The sequence below is a fragment of the Genypterus blacodes genome, unplaced genomic scaffold (genome assembly GCF_046128005.1).
Source record: "Genypterus blacodes isolate CSIRO-AG114 ecotype Tasmania unplaced genomic scaffold, CSIRO-AGI_Gbla_v1 ptg000666l_1, whole genome shotgun sequence".
NCBI classification, from domain to species: Eukaryota; Metazoa; Chordata; class Actinopteri; order Ophidiiformes; family Ophidiidae; genus Genypterus; species Genypterus blacodes.
The window spans coordinates 67,501-80,000 of NW_027467363.1; the positions used below are offsets into that span (position 1 = coordinate 67,501).

Genomic DNA, 12,500 nt, shown 5'->3' on the forward strand with positions numbered 1-12,500 from the left:
GGAATTCAAGAATTGAAAATCCTTAAAAGAAAAAAAAAAAAGCTCTCAAGAAGCCCTCAAAAACTCTTCAGTCATGAGGAAAACACATAAGTTAGGAAACGTAAGCTGTTCAAACGCCTGGAACACTTTATGGATCAGTCACTTTGTTCACAACACAACACAACACAACACAACACAACACACTGTCAGGCCCCCTGATCATGGCTGCAGTGCAGATGAAGTCACTGAGGTCCACCTGGAGTTTTCTATACATTTTATTGCAAAAGGTGAAATGAAACATTGAAGTTTTTCGTCTATTGATTGATTTTTATTCCAGTCTCCATACAGATGACACATTATGGAACATGACACTCTGTTGTGTTTCCTTTAATGTAGCAAACACAAAAGCATCGGATTTCATGTGATGAAGTGAAAATCATTTTTAATATACGTACACACACACACACACACACACACACTGTACATTTATCACAGCCATAAGGTGTTGAAAATGTTTAAATTTGACAGAAAAGAGTCCAGAACCCTGATCCTGGTCCCAGAACTGAGTCCATCCCTCTGCACCGTCACACAGTCACACTGTCTGTGTGTGTGTGTGTGTGGGGGGGGGGGGGACGACTCTCCACCGTCCTCGTCCAGCCACAAGAACCCCAGAGGAGCCGTCAGGAAAGTTTGTCTATGTTGGCGAGGAACCTCTGTGCCCACCACTCGTCCAGATCTATGGGCACGAAGTCTGAGGAAGAGAAGGATTCAGTGTAAAGTGGATCAATACACGCACACACACACGCACACACACACACACACGCACACACACACACACACACACACACACACACACACACACAGCTGTACTCACTGTCCATGTGTGGGCTGGAGCTGCTCTCTTCATAGTGGACGGCTCCCTGGACCCCCGCCTCGGGCTCCTGAGCGGGGCCCTGCTCCACGTGTTGCACCACCTCCTGCCACGCTGAAAAAGCAAAGTACTCAGTCAATAACCAGGAGTGGGCCGTCAGCGAGCGGCGAGGAATTGAATCAACAAACCAGGGAGCGAATCTGAACTGAGAACCATTAAACTCACAAAGCGTCCACAAGTCTGAGAAACGACAAGAACCTGACGCCAAAGGTGATGCGGGGGAGGGGGAGTGTGTGTGTGTGTGTGTGTGTGTGTGTGTGTGTGTGTGGGGGGGGGGGGGGGGTGGAGATAAAGAGCCGGCCCTCTGCAGCCATGTTTCTCAACAGGGGCGGGGGTTGGGCCGTCTGTGTGTCCTTGTCCACTCAACGCCAAGGTTACAGACGTTGTTTATGAGCTCTGACAGTCCAGCGCTCAATGCCAGCGACTCACGAGACGCACATGATCCAGGCTCAACCAAGGCCGGAGTGTGAACCACGGTTTGAGCCACACTTTGGTCCTCTCAGACCCCCTGTGTCGAGACCGCCCCCCCCCCCCCCCCCCAGCAGGGGTTAGAGGAGGGGAACAGTGGAGCTCAGAGTGTGAGAGGAGAAACACTGAGCAGGTTCCTATCATGGCTATCAGTGTCAGAGCAGCTGTGTAGGCGAGGCCTGAGGGGGGGAGAGGGGGGAGTGGGGGGGAGGAGGAGGGGGGGAGGAGGAGGAGGGGGGGAGGAGGAAGGGTGAGCCGCTCATAACTCACATTCATTCACAAAACAAAGACGCGGCTGGACACAAACAAAAGTGTGTCAAGTGTGAGCCGAGCGTCACGTTGCAGCCACGCGTCTCAGCTTTCATTCAGTCGGTCAGTCAGTCAGTCAGTCAGTCAGTCAGTCAGTCAGTCTCTCACCCTGGTGGACAAACGTGACGTTGTCCTGGTGTGCGGGGGTGAAGCTCTCGTCCTGCTGCTCGTCAGCGGGGGCAGGATGCTGGTACTTCTTACCGTTCAGTCGGGTGAAGACTATTTTGGGTGCAGCCAGGCTGAGAGGAAGCAGAAGAGAGCAAACAGTGGTGAAGTCAACGGCCCTGCAGGAGTCTTCCTCACTCCGTCTGTCCCTCAGCCAGCTGGGACGGACGGGAGAGGGGAGGCGGGCGACAGCTGAACCAGGGACCATGTGCCCCTTTGCTCTCACACACACACACACACAAGGTCAAACAAAGCCGGCAGGGTCAGAGGCAGGACGGCACGCGGGGCCCTGGGGACCCTGAGCCCGGAGCCGCTCGATCAACCAACCAGGACAAACCGTCTCACTCTGATGACGCCGTCCTCGTCCGGATTGGAACGTGGACGTGTTTCAGATTTGAAGCGGGCACAGGAATGTGGAACAAAGCGGAACAGATCACTCACTCAGGCAGGGAGCAGGACGTCTGCTTGTGCTTGAAGTCGTTGATTTTGTTGTCCAGCTGCTGTGTGGGTCCTAAACACACACACACACACACACACACACACACACACACACACACACCAGGGCGACTCTCAGTATGCCTCTGTAACTAAACGGACTGATGAGTGTGTGTGTGTGTGTGTGTGTGTGTGTGTGTGTGTGTGTGTGTGTGTGTGTGTGTGTGTGTGTGAGCTCACCTGTGCGCCGCTGGGTCACCAGCTTGCTGGGCCCTTTGGTGATCGTGTACATGATGATGATGATGATGATGATGCGCAGCGGAAAGTTCCGTCAACTAATCAGAGGCTCTTGTTGAGGGTCCAATAACCAGAACCGGAACCGGGCGACGTGAAGAAAACAACTTGGTCTCGATGGCGGAAGGTCTTTGCCATCTGGGGAAAGTGAGACTTTCTCAGGCAGCGTGTGTGTGTGTGTGTGTGTGAGTGTGTGTCAGGACTCATCTCAGCCCCGCAGAGGTCCGAGTGTCTCCGTGTCTCCGTGAGGACCGACCTGTCCGGCAGCACAATGTCACTCACACACACCGGGGCAGCGGACCGTCATTCATTACACACAGACACGCAGCTCCAAGTCCCGACACTCAGAGAGCGACACACACACACGCCCCCTGCGCGCCTTAAAGAGACAGTGTCCACAATGTGGGTCCCACTGCGTCCCTGGGTCCAAATGTCCCCCCCGCCCCCACACACACACACACACACACATGATGTAATAAAGTGAAGCACATCAGGTTTCTCTGTCATCACGTGATTTATTGAATCAAATGACAACAAAGTGAACATCTACAATCATATCAACTGTTTAACATCAGAGCTCTGACCGCAAACACAACAGACCCCGCCCCCCTCAGTGATGATGTCAGAGCCTCTTAGATGAGTTCAACCTGCAGATGTGACAACAAACTACTAACTGAATTAACTGGAGACTCCACAGCACATCGGCCAGTATCTCTGTGTGTGTGTGTGTGTGTGTGTGTGTGTGTGTGTGTGTGTGTGAGACCCTGTTTACACAGCACACACAGGTGACGGCCACAATCCGGTTCTATGCAGTAAACAAACACTGATCTCTGTTTAGATGCAGTGGAGCATTTACATGTGTGAAGATGAAGGTGAGTCACAGAATCATATATAAATACATATATAATATATATATAAATACATATATAATTATATATATCCTCAGTTATAGGGACATAGTAATATTTTCATTATAAAGATGAATGTTGATCTGTTTTATGTCGTCACTGTGTTTGTGTTTTTACTTCTACAGATTTGTGTGAACAGAATGTAAATGTGTTCAATAGTGATTGATTGATAAATAAACATTAATGTTCCTCTAATAGCTGTCAGCTTGCGGTCATGTGATCATTGTGTCACTTCCTGTCTGCTCACCCTGATGAAGGCCGACGGACCCCGAGCTTCAGACTCCAGGTGACAGATCGGCCATGAAGCTAAAAACACAGGTTTGTCTCCTCTGAGGTGATTTATTGAACTAAAGACGTTGACAGACTCCAGCGCCGCTCTGATCAACCAGCTGAAGGTCTCTAAGCTCTTTGAATCCTGAATGCTGGTCCCAAGGAACCTGCAGGTGTTGCTGGTAGCAGAATGAGGACCTGGTTGAGCCCTGGCAGGCGGAAAAGCAACTCTAAGTATCTAACTGCATGTGTTCTTCTTCTTCTCTCACATTAATGACACGCATGTCTCTAAAGCTGGGATGATTGAGACGTAGCACCAGATACCTCCTGATCTCTAACTTCAACTCTATGTGGTAACGTGGTTTAATGTAATGAAGCCCTGGTGGTCTGTTGGCGTATTGCAGGCGTCTCACTCACACCTCCAGTGAGCAGGTTTGACTTTAAGTCCCTTTAACTCCTTCAGTACTGAGGGTCGCAGTCTTCCAGCAGACTGTCGGTGATGTAGCCGATCTTCAGCAGGTTCTGGTAGAAGTCCTTCTCCACTGCTGTGTTGACGGTCCAGCCCAGCACCTCCACCCCTCGATCGGCCCAGAACTGCACATAGTCCCTGGGTAGAAGGAGGAACCATTCAGCAGCTTCAACCAGACAACCAGAGAGTCTGAGTGACATCATTACACTCTGGATCATAGTCATCAACCTGAGCACTGGAGTGATAACAACAACAACAACAACAACAACAACAACAATAATCAGGTATGCCGGTTAAACTGACCATGCATCTATTCTACAACAGATCTTGTATTTCCATAGCAACAAACAACAGCATCAAAACAACAACAAAACAAACAGCAAAAGGACAAAAACAGGAAGTGATCAGCAGGGGGGGGGAGGGGGCTGAGTCTCTGGGGTCTGATGTTGGTTAGTAGGATGGAGATCAGGAACCAATGGCAGCAGGTACACACACACACACACACACACACACACAGGTGACCTACAGTGAGACGACGTCCTTGTGCACCAGGATGGCAGAGACCCCACACAGCTTCCACAGCAGGTGGTGGTGAGCCCAGTCCAGCAACACGTCCAGGAAGCCACTCCAGAGCTGCTGCCATGACGACAGGGCCCGCTGAGTTCCATCAGCGAAGCGACTCAGTCTCCAGGGCCGGTGGGTGAGAGCCGTGACGACGCCGGGGTCAGTCTGACGCATCTGGGGTCAGAGGTCAAGGTGAGGACATCAGGTCAGGAGTTAAAGGTGACATCACTGTTTCCTGTCTAAACCTGTCTGAGCATTAGAATCTATAATTACCTTATAAATGACTTTAGGTTCAAAGGAAGAAACAATGCTGGAATTGTAAAGGGCGGGGAACTTCTGATACACGTCATGAAGCGCCGCTGCAGCCTGGAGAAAAGTCATCAATCAATCATAGAGCATGAATCAAACTTGATGTCATTTGACAAATCACACAGAAACACAGCTGACGTATGTTTACAGTCAGCCAGTGTGTGCAGGACCTGATCAGGTTGACCTCTGACATCAAAGAAGATGGTGAGCTGCTGCCTGATGCTCTCCTCCACCGCCTCCTGCAGAGTCGGGACCTTCTCCCCACTGAAGCGCCCGCTGAAACAAACATCTACCTGTCTGAGTGATGAGACACCAGAGCGGAGAAGCTTCCTCCAAACACTCAGAGACAGAGATCTACTCTGAGTGTCCTGAGTTATACGTTTACAGTCTGTAAATACTTTATAATGATTTGTCTCTATTTCTCTCATATTTGTTGGATTCGTTTTATAGCCGGTTGTTATCTGATATTCAATTAATTCACGTTTCTGTCCGTCACATCCTATAGAACATCACACAGTATCACATAGTATCAGTATATCACAACTCTGAGTGACATTTCAGAGGCAAAGAGAGAGAGAGAGTTTGTTTCTCTCTCTCAAATATCATAAAAGGCCTCAAACATCCATCACTCTGCTTCTCTAAAGACCTAAAGCTGCTAAACTGAGCCTGTGTGTGTGTGTGTGTGTGTGTGTGTGTGTGTGTGTGTGTGTGTGTGTGCGTGTGTGTGTGTGTGTGTGTGCATGTGTGTGTGTGTGTGTACTTGAGTCTGTGGCGAGCAGAAGCATCCATTCTCCTCAGCTGGACAAACTGCAGTCTGTTCAGCGTTCCCGAGCCGTTGGTGGTCCGGTCCACGGTCTCGTCGTGCATCAGGACCGGCACGCCGTCGGCTGTGAAGCTCAGGTCCAGTTCCACTGCTGTGGCCCCGTTTCTACCCGCCTACAGGTGGAGACACGGGAGGAGAACACGGCTTTGTAAAAGAGGTCAGCAGGAAGACAAGTGAGCAAAGGGGTGTGTGTGTGTGTGTGTGTGTGTGTGTGTGTGTGTGTGTGTGTGTGTGTGTGTGTGTGTGTCCCTCAGACATAAACACACACTCGTTTCCATGACATTCTAAAGCTAAAGACAGATTTTGGTTTTAGCGATGAGGAGCATAGCAGATGATGATGATGATGATGATGATGATGATACACCTCCTCTACATAGCCTCAGTCATTCCTCCCTCTCCTCCTCTGCAGTGTTACATAATGAAGAAGAGGAGAGATAAGAGGCTGTGAAGCTGCAGAGGCACAGGGATCCGACAAGATGATGATACATTCAAATCACAGATGAAGATGAAGATGAACCGTCTCATGACATCTGTACAGTTCCAGAGCTCTTACCTCTCTGATCGCGGCCAGTGTGTTCTCCGGCGCGTCGTGACTTCCGCCGCGGTGAGCCACCACCGCCACGCCGGCCGAAGGAGCGCGACCGGGCCGCAGCACCCGGCGGGCCTGCTCGTCCGGCACCGGGGGGAAGCGGAACATCACCATGAAGACGTAGAGGGACGCGGTGAGGATCGAGGCCCATGTTGCGCTCCTGGTGCCCAGCGCCACCAGCAGGAACACCGCGGAGAAATACATCGGCTCATCCCCGAGCTGCAGCATGGCGACAGGGCGAGAGGGAGGGAGGGAGAGAGGGAGGCGCACCGGGCGGGACGGTACTGGGGGAGGCGAGGAGGGAGGGAGACGGAGGAGCGCTGCGGAAACGGTCTCTGTCAGCACTCAGGTGACTTCATGATGGAACCGGAGAGCAGAGGAGGAGAGGGAGAGAGGGAGAGAGGGAGAGAGAGAGAGAGAGAGAGAGGGAGGGAGGGAGGGAGAGAGAGAGAGAGAGAGAGAGAGAGAGAGAGAGAGGGAGAGGGAGAGGGAGAGAGGGAGAGAGTGAGAGAGAGAGAGAGAGAGAGGGAGGGAGAGAGAGAGAGAGAGAGAGAGAAAGAGAGGGAGAGAGGGAGGGGGAGGGAGAGAGTGAGAGGGAGAGAGTGAGAGAGAGAGAGAAAGAGAGGGAGAGAGGGAGGGAGAGAGAGAGAGAGAGACGGAGAGAGAGAGAGTGAGAGGGAGAGAGGGAGAGAGGGAGAGAGAGAGAGAAAGAGAGGGAGAGAGGGAGGGAGAGAGGGAGGGAGAGAGAGAGTGAGAGAGAGAGAGAGAGGAGAGAGAGAGAGAGAGAGAGAGAGAGAGAGTGAGAGAGAGAGAGGGAGAGAGGGAGTGAGAGAGAGAGGGAGAGAGAGTGAGAGGGAGAGAGAGCGCGAGAGAGGGAGAGGGAGAGTGCGAGCGAATTACGGTTGGCAGGTAGCGAACACACACACACACACACACGATTCTAAGTATCCCTCTGTAATTATGTTGAGTTGCTGCCCAAATACTTAGTGATCGTCACTGAGCTCTGAACTGAACCTGACGAGCACACACACATACACACACACACACACGCGCGCGCGCGCAGAAAATAAATACATACATGAATTTCCGGTCAAAATATCCAAAATAATGTTTTATAGGCGGAAGTACTGAAGGTTCTCTGAGCCCAGCAGGAGGTGACGCATCAGCACAGAGTACCAGGAGCAGCAGGGTGTGTGTCCTGGAGACAAGCTGAAGCTGAGAGGCTGAGACCTCTGCACTCTGAGATCAGCTGCCGGGACATTCTACTTCAGAGAACAAGAAAAGAAGAACGTGAACATTGAGGAAAAGCGTTGGCGTCTCCAGACCCAAACTGACCTCCAGGACCGACAAGACGACCTGGAGAGAGGAAACTGTCACTCATCCACCGCCGCCATCGCCTCAGATCAGAGCCGGAGCAGGAAGAGTCACATGAAGAGGGTCAACATCTCCTACTGGTCTCAGTTGAATCTCTGCTGTATAGAGACTCTGCAGCCTCAGAGGTCAGAGTTCACAGGACACTGTAGTACAAACCAGTGACTCCCACCAGGAATGGAACCTAATACTTCCATTGGGCTGATGGCGGTGTTACCATAGGAGTGTGAGGCTGCTGCAGCGCCCTGCAGTGGAGACATGAGGCACGACGGGCTGGAAGGAAATAAACTTCACCTTCAGACAGTTGGGGAGTGAAGCAGAGTGACAGAAATTAAACAGGCTGAGTCCATGTTAAAGATGGAGAACTCACATTTCAGTACAAATCCAATGAATCAGAAACGCTTTTATTACCAATCAAGTTTACACTTAAGGAATTTTTCAGGTTATTGGTCAACATGCTGCAACATGAAGTCACAGACCAGAGCCCTGTTAGCCAGCTCGTCTCCAGCTGAGTCCAGACAGGTTACAGCTTGGTCAGGCTCAGCTAGCAGAGCTACCAGGCTTCAGATGCTGCATTCTGTCTGGACTCACCTGGAATCGACCCGTTTCCACCTCCCACTGCGAGGACGAGGGGTTGGATTTGTGGGAGGCACCTACACTACTCTGGCTCCGTCGCCCCAAACGTAAAGGGTCACGTAAGGGCGACGTTAGCAGCTAGTCTGCTTTATGCTACGTATTAGCTTCTACTTTGGCACTTCAACCTCAAAGAGGACACAGCTCATGTTAAGCATTAGCTGCTAGTTTGTCCTTCAATGCCAACATCCAACACAAACAACACAGCAGCAGGGCGTATTAGTGAAGCACACGGGCCTCGCAAAGTTACATACGCAAAGCAGAACAGCCATTACATGTTAGAACACACGGGCTCACAGGTAAACACATACATGTTACAGTTAATAAAGTCAAATTGAAGGGTCAAATAAGGGCGATGTTAGCAGCTAGCCTGCTTGATGCTACGGCTACATATTATGGACACAGCACATGTTTAGCATTAGCTGCTAATTTGTCCGTTTCAATGCCAACATTCAATTTAATGCAAACTTAATGTAGTTGAACATGAACTCTTCCTGTCTCCTTTTTGATTTTGTTTTGTCTTAAAGGTAAAGTCACATTGACAAACTATGACAAAACTACATATAAAGTGCTTTATATACTTGATATTTATATTTATACATATATATTTATTAATGAGGGAAATGTTTGTTTGTGTGTGTGTGTGTGTGTGTGCTGAGCTTGGTTTAGTCCACACACACACAGATCACCTCAGCTGTGTGTCTGCAGTGAGCTGGAGATGTGCAGGTGTCCTTTTCACAGAAGGAAGGAACGGACATGCTTTGATAAATGTTCATATTAATCTTTGGATTAATCTCCTGTTTCATAACACAAGTCCCACAATGCACTGCGGTAGCTGGCGTATCGTCTTCTGCCTCCAATTTGCTTTTTAAAGCTCAGAACAACCGTTGAGTGTTGGAATGATCAACCGTCTGATGAGGTCACATGATCACAGCCTACAGGCAGCTGATCAATAAACCTGCTCAGGTAGAGTTTGCCTATCAGTCTCAGTAAAGGGTTCTCTTCTCATGGTAGTGTCAATGTTGTTGCATCTGAAACAAAACTCTGAAACAATGCTTTACAAAGTGTGAAAACTTTATTCCTCATTTGTCCATTGTCCAACTCACCTCTCATCAGTTTACAGTCACATCAGTGAACACGCTTCACTTCAATTTAAGGCCATTTGTCAACAAAGCTTTTATTTTGAAGGCACACTGAGGTAGAGCAGCTGATACGACCCCCCACCGCTCTGGGAGACTGAGAGTGTGAGGGCAGGAATGCAGGTAGAGCTCATCACAGCTCAACACACACACAGACATACACACACACACACACACACACACACACACACACACACAGAGGAGAGAAACAAAAAGCACAGAGAAAGGAAGACGACAGAAAACTGGAACAAATATTCTGAAGAAATAAAAAATGAAATGAAAGAAAGAGTGAATGTGAAACTTTAAGGTTCTTTGAGACTTTAAACAAGTTTTCATCTCAACATGATCCTGCTCCTCAAATCCAGACCATTGATAAAACCTGAGGCTCTGCAATCACAGATCACAGGAAGGAGCGGAGTGGAGGCTCAGTGTGGAGTCCATCTGTGTCCAGTCACTGAGGACAGACTGGAGTCTCACTGAGGACAGACTGGAGTCTCACTGAGGACAGACTGAAGTGTCCCTGATGTGTTGGAGCAGCTGGTCACAGTAGACAGGACTGCGGTGTTTGTCCCTCACCGTCTCCACCTCCCCTCTCAGAAGCGACGGGTGGACTGAGCTGCTCGTCTTCAAGATGTCTGGACACATGAAACAAAACCCAAAGACAAACAGAGGGACAGACAGGGGGAGAGACAGGAGTCAGTCAGGGATTGACAGAAGAAATGTCCTGAGTGTCACAATCAGCTAATCAGGCATCTCTGTTCTGTTCTGTTCGGTTCTGTTTGGTTCTGTTCTGGATGTTAGCACTCTAACAGCATCACAGCAGAGGCTTCATACGTCTGTCTGGGTTCTGGACGGGTCCAAAGGCCTACAGACCTAAATAATGAACATAGATCTCAACATTGCTGCAATTTACAAGAAAAAAAAATGTGTCTGATCTGGTTTGGACCTGAAAATCCTGAACTTTTGTAAAGAATTGACAGAAACTAAGTCAACTAAGCACTGGAGTTCCATCTTCAGCCTCCTGTAAGTCAAGGACAGCAACTTCAAACAGTTACACACAGACGCCAGCAGGTGGCAACGAAGAGCAACAGTGCACCGACATCTGCAGAGCCCTGTCCCTCCACCAGGGGGCGACAGTGTCCGCTGCTGTGTAGAGTTACAGGCTCAGGATGAGTTTGTTCATGTAAAGTCATCAACCTGATGCCTCGAGGTCGCCGCCTTTGTTCTTCAAGGAGGTTGAGGGGATTTTTAGCTTTTGTGTACACTGAAGTCACCTGGGGCAGAAAGTGGGCGGAGCCAGAGGGAGAACAATGACGACTTGTGAGAAGTGAGTGTGATCAGTGCCAACGGTGTGTGTGTGTGTGTGTGTGTGTGTGTGTGTGATGGAGCAGGTAGCAGCGGCGGCTCCAGCACGGTGGGATTACAGGGCGGAGGACCTGAGGAGCGCAGGGAGGAGTAATGAGCGTGGGGGGGCGGCGGCGGCGGCGGCGTTGTCCATCATGCTGTCAGGACTCGCTGCAGACATCCAGCCACTTCAGATATGTGTTTGAAATCCAAGAACCATAAGAACGGGATCAACTATTAAAAAAGGAACAAAGACAAAGAGACGGAGAGGAAGACGAGGAGCGGGGAGGATGAAAGAGCCTCAGACGGGGGGCCGAGCACGCCACGGTGGAATCGGTCCAGATTTTCGGCGCGGGGCGGATCCAGACGGCGGCTCGGTGAGAGGTGAGGTCATCTCCTCTCACTGGAGTCAGCTCGGCACGAACACACGGCACTTCAACACGATCACGTTCAGGTCACATGCTGTGGAGCGAGTCCTGACTGGACCCCTGACTGGACTGGACTGGATCCACACGGGTCAGCAGCAGGTCTCAGCCTGTCAGGGTCAGCAGGTCTGAGTCTGGAGGTCTGAGTCTGGACTGAATGGAGTCCATCTGAGCAGAGGGTGAAGATGGTTTGGATCATCTGAAGGTTCATACAGATGATTTACATTTGTGTTGTTCTGCCTTCTGTTGTCAAGGTTACGGCCACTTGACAACCAGAGGCAACAACAAAGTCCTTATTGTCCTCTGGAGGCTTTCACGAGCCTGAAGGGCCGGAACCTGCAGAATGGAAGCTGCTGCTGCATCTGAGGGGAGTCAGAGGAGTCCAGAGGAGCAGAAGGAGGAGCAGGAGAGAGACGGACAGATGAAAGATGGAGGGATGAAGTGGGATGGGGCGGTGTGGAGAGACGGGGGGTCGACATGTGGTTCTGATTAGCTGAGGCTGCTGAGATGTTCTGGAAGGAGATCCTGGGTGTGTGTGTGTGTGTGGTGGGGGGAGGGGCACATTAGACACACACACACACACACACACACTGATATGTGGATCCTGTCTCCTCCAGCTGTGCTGAATCGTGCCGACAAGAAATCCTGCAGAAGCGTGTCTGTGGGCAGCGTGTCTGACAGACCATTACCCATAATGCCTCTCACCCCCCTGTCCTATAGAGCTCTGCCTTCATCATGGTCTTCCTCACTGGCTGCACGTCAACACTGTTCAGGTTTCACTCATCTCCACTTCAGTCAGGATTTATAAAAACTTTGGGGGGAAAAAGGAATTTTAGGAATTCTGAGCCCTCGATCAGCTTCACCAGGGAATGGGAACGCTTCCATCCAGACTCCATGAAAATCCTGCTGCCTTGCTCATGAGCACTGACCCCCCCTCCCCTCCTGGTCTCACCTAACACCTGGTCCTGCACCGAGCTGTCGGGGTCGTCCAGGTGAAGGAGGAGCTGCTGGAAGAGGAGCTGCAGGTGAGGGGCGAAGAGGGCGGGGCTATAGTCAGGGCTCAGACCGCTCAGCC

At 50.6% G+C, this 12,500-nt stretch overlaps 3 protein-coding genes across 4 annotated transcripts in view; all 3 read right to left on the reverse strand.

The window, feature by feature from the left end:
* Positions 1-599: 599 nt before the first annotated feature.
* Positions 600-2,941, reverse strand: LOC142990688 (MAPK regulated corepressor interacting protein 2-like). The gene is made up of 5 exons (XM_076140543.1): positions 2,528-2,941; positions 2,294-2,363; positions 1,796-1,926; positions 854-964; positions 600-730 (listed from the first exon to the last, which is right to left on the reverse strand). The coding sequence occupies exons 1-5, from the start codon at positions 2,577-2,579 to the stop codon at positions 660-662; spliced, it is 435 nt and encodes a 144-aa protein (XP_075996658.1). The 5' UTR covers positions 2,580-2,941; the 3' UTR covers positions 600-659.
* Positions 2,942-3,527: 586 nt separating this feature from the next.
* Positions 3,528-6,741, reverse strand: LOC142990692 (glycerophosphodiester phosphodiesterase 1-like). Of its 2 annotated transcripts, XM_076140546.1 has the most exons (6): positions 6,478-6,741; positions 5,862-6,037; positions 5,272-5,377; positions 5,066-5,158; positions 4,755-4,966; positions 3,528-4,366 (listed from the first exon to the last, which is right to left on the reverse strand). In XM_076140546.1, the coding sequence occupies exons 1-6, from the start codon at positions 6,739-6,741 to the stop codon at positions 4,219-4,221; spliced, it is 999 nt and encodes a 332-aa protein (XP_075996661.1). In that variant the 3' UTR covers positions 3,528-4,218. The 2 variants fall into 2 exon arrangements, with proteins under 2 accessions (XP_075996661.1, XP_075996662.1); XM_076140547.1 differs by lacking the exon at positions 5,066-5,158 and having other exon boundaries at positions 6,478-6,724.
* A 2,862-nt stretch (positions 6,742-9,603) lies between these two features.
* LOC142990695 (dynein axonemal assembly factor 5-like) overlaps positions 9,604-12,500 on the reverse strand; it is a gene marked incomplete at its 5' end in the record, with an annotated part of 10,856 nt that continues 7,959 nt past the window's right edge. Inside the window, 2 exons of the mRNA XM_076140555.1 lie at positions 9,604-10,291; positions 12,378-12,500. The exon at positions 12,378-12,500 is cut by the window's right edge and continues 69 nt beyond it. Of these exons, the coding sequence (XP_075996670.1) occupies positions 10,152-10,291; positions 12,378-12,500 (263 nt within the window). The remainder of the gene's footprint in view (positions 10,292-12,377) is intronic.